The sequence below is a fragment of the Lepus europaeus genome, chromosome 12, assembly GCF_033115175.1.
Source record: "Lepus europaeus isolate LE1 chromosome 12, mLepTim1.pri, whole genome shotgun sequence".
Taxonomy (NCBI): domain Eukaryota; kingdom Metazoa; phylum Chordata; class Mammalia; order Lagomorpha; family Leporidae; genus Lepus; species Lepus europaeus.
The window spans coordinates 56,015,196-56,018,674 of NC_084838.1; the positions used below are offsets into that span (position 1 = coordinate 56,015,196).

The 3,479-nt window shown below is 44.1% G+C and overlaps 1 protein-coding gene across 1 annotated transcript; it reads right to left on the bottom strand.

The window, feature by feature from the left end:
* Nucleotides 1-1,621: 1,621 nt before the first annotated feature.
* RRAGA (Ras related GTP binding A) lies at nt 1,622-3,182 on the bottom strand. The gene has a single exon (XM_062208157.1). The coding sequence runs from the start codon at nt 2,935-2,937 to the stop codon at nt 1,996-1,998; it is 942 nt and encodes a 313-aa protein (XP_062064141.1). The 5' UTR covers nt 2,938-3,182; the 3' UTR covers nt 1,622-1,995.
* Between the last annotated feature and the right edge of the window lie 297 nt (nt 3,183-3,479).

Sequence of the window (3,479 nt, forward strand, 5' to 3'; positions counted from 1 at the left end):
TTATAACTAGCAAAACCAAAACAGAGGAGGGAAAATGTTAGATACTGGAATCAAAAAAGTTTTGAAACCTTTTGTTTACCATATTTCTTAACTATTAAGTCAATTTTATCTAAAAGAAAAACAGGAATTCTTGAGGTCTCTATAAAAGCAAACTAGTTACCCCCTACTGATTGTATTCCTTAAAGTATTTGCTAAAGAGAATTTTTTTTGCCTTTAGTTTAGATTATACAATTGATGTAGGGATTACCTTTTTCATGTACTATGAATGGCAAGACCATACCCAAAGCTTAAATTATGTCAGTGCTCTATGGCACCATTTATACATATGTTACAGAAATCAATGTCTTGAATAAATGTCCAATGTCATACCATCTAGCACTGGACTTTGCATATGATAAAAAGAACTGTGCCATACAAACCATAAAATGATCACATAAGAATATTAATAATCTGGTCAATAAAATAAATCTAAGATCAGTGATTCAAGTAAGAATATTTTGTTACTGTCATTTAGTTATATTTGCAACATGTACTTTTGAGTGATTTTATAGGATGATATTGATACCATCAAGAGTTTTCTCATGTGCAGTCTGTTGCGACTGGTTCTAATTAGATGTACACCTCAACAGTTTCTGGCTCCTTATAGGTAGGGATCCTGTCACCCACATCTGCTTGCTGTAAGACAGCTATTGCCAGAACTGGAATAGGAGATTATAGGTCTGTTCTGATTTCACTGTATCACATTTGCAAGTCCAAATTAGGAACCTCAGAATCCTCCCTCAAAAGTAATCTAAGAATCTTATTTGGTGTTTATCCAATTCCCAGGTAAATACAAAGGGGGAAAGTTCCAGAGTGGGACATTTCCTTGAGAGAAGTCACTCATCTTTCTGGGCTTCAGCTTCTTCAGTATGTAAATTTGGAATCACGAGGGAATAATCTATACTAAAAAAGCTAGGATTTTTCTGATTAGTTTTTCTGCCAATGGAGAGAATAGCGTGTAATGGTTAGAAGGGGGGAGTCTAGTCAGATTGCCTGGATTTAGCTTTATCACCTAGTCATACCAGTGTTGCCATCTATTAAAATAGAGTTAAAAGTAACATACCTCATAGGTTGTGAAGATGAAGTAAGATAAGTGCACATCAAGTGTTTATGAATACTTAGTGTTCACTAAGAGCTCAAATATTTAGCCAGACTTCAGTCATCTGGAGAGGAATGGTTCTGTAAGTGGTAATGATAGCAAACACATCCTAGCACATTCTAAACACTTTCCATGTTGTTTTAATAACCTTTAAGCAACCCTACTGGTATTATTCCAAGTTTACAAATGAAGAAACAAGCATAGTGTTATTAAGATCAGACTAAGTGAAAGGATCTGAATGCTAATTCAATTCAGGTGCTCTGGCTCCAGAGTCCATACTCTTAACCAATCTGCTGTAGCTGCCATCAAGTATTGCCAAAGTGATGAGGGGCTATGCTGATCAAATCAAAATTTCCAGCTAAGCAATAACTGGGGGCAGTCAGAATCTTTAGATTTACATATTAAGCACTTTGAAATTATTTCAACTAACACCATATTTTAAATTGCTAACAATAAATGTTTATTCATAACTGAAGCCAAGAAGAATTTATAAATGCATTTTAATACCTTGCTGATAAAATAGTAACATTCCATCTTTGCAATGTGATAAGGAATACAGGAAGATATTGGTAAAGGCTTTGATGTGCATTATCTATTATATCCAAGTCATCAGAACACACACACAAACCACCTACGTTAGTGTTACACCGTACCAACGTCTCTGAGGGGCCATCTTAAAGCTCTACTGGATAGCTGAGTAAATAGCTTCCAATGTTTCAGGACTGGGGAACAGGGAAGAAAGATGGAAACAGTAAGCAGCACACATTTCAAAGCCCACTTTTAAGCACACATTATATTAAAAATAAAGGATGCAAAAAAAAGCCAATTCAGCATTTTCATACAGCATTTGGCAATATTCAACGCATGAGGAGGCTGTGCTTGGGGCCATCCACTCTTTCCAGCTTCTCAAAGTGTTTCCTGGCATTGCGAATGTTGATGAGAGTAGCTGCCGAAGGGATGGACGGATCTGACATAACCACCATCACATACGTGTTTGATGTGAAGATGTCGATGAAAGCAGCGAAGTTAGAGTTCCTAACTTCCATGCTCTGGAAAGAAGCGGCCAATTTACTGCAGCTCAGCTTGAACTGCTTAATGATGTTGCTGATCTTCTCAAACCGGTGGACGTCACGCTGCTCTTTGCACTGGTAGTGTGAAATAACCAAGAACGTAGCCCTCTCGAACAGCAGAACTTCATCGGCCTCAATAATTTGGGCAAAATTCCTTAGGTTCATCTCCAGCTGCTGAACATTGGGGATGAGCTGATAGACAATACTGGACCAGGCTTTGTAGAGGGTTTCATCCCAGATGGATGTTCGGAAACAGGCGCACTCCAGGGGGCGAGACAGACGCCTCAGGTCTTCCTCTCGCTCTTTAAAAATCAGGTCACGCTGATCCTCCTGAACCAGATCCATTTTGTGCACCAGGCAGAAGATTTTGGCATCAGGAGAGTTCTGGAGGATGGCCTCCAGACAGGACTGGTAGTAATGCATGTCCTTTTCCAGTTCGCGGCTCTCCACGTCAAACACGTAAATCAAAACCTCGACGTTCCGGAAGATGTTGTCTCGCTGGCTGGTGAAGTAATTCTCCATGAAGGTGTCCTGACCGCCACAGTCCCACAGGTTCAGCACCAGGTTCCCCAGGAATCGGACGTGGGAGTGCTCCACATCAATGGTGGCACCCAGGCGCCGGGTGTCGCGAGCGATGTAATTTGCAAAGATAATCGACCTCATGCTGGTCTTCCCCGACCCGCTCTTCCCCATCAACAGCACCTTTTTCTTCATGGCTGTATTTGGCATCACCCGCCGGGACCGCCGCGGACTGGGCCTGAGGGCGCGGCCTCACTGCAGCGCGGGGCGAGGGCTGGTGGAGGCTCCGCGGGCTCGGCCTCGCTTGGCACTGCCGCAGCCGTGCAGCCGGGGAAGCCTAGCGGGGAAGCTGGAACGGCTTCGGCGGGGCCAGCGCTCCCTCAGAGGAGAGCGCCTGGGGCAGCCAGCTGCAACCGCTCGGGAGGCTCGCCTTCCGACAGAAGTCAGCCGCTGCCTCCGGGCCACCACCCACTTCCGGCAGCGATATCGCGAGAAACCCGCGCTCCCGCTGCCACCCACTTCCGGTCGTGGTGTCTCAACAGCGCGGTGCTGGGCAGTCGTTCCCCGTAGGGCGTGGAGAAACTGCTTGGTTGCTGGAAGCAGATAAAGTAGAAGAGATACGCAAGGACTCTGGTGTTTCGTTGTATTACAGCTGGGTCTACGGTTGCCAGGGGTACTGGGTAGTTGGTCTGGGGAATGCTGCCCTCTCGTGGCAAAAAAAAAAAAAAAATCCCCCCCCCCCCCCCAATTTG

Excerpts from the sequence above, each read along its gene's own strand:
- RRAGA (XM_062208157.1), bottom strand. The coding sequence starts at position 2,937 with ATGCCAAATACAGCCATGAAGAAAAAGGTGCTGTTGATGGGGAAGAGC.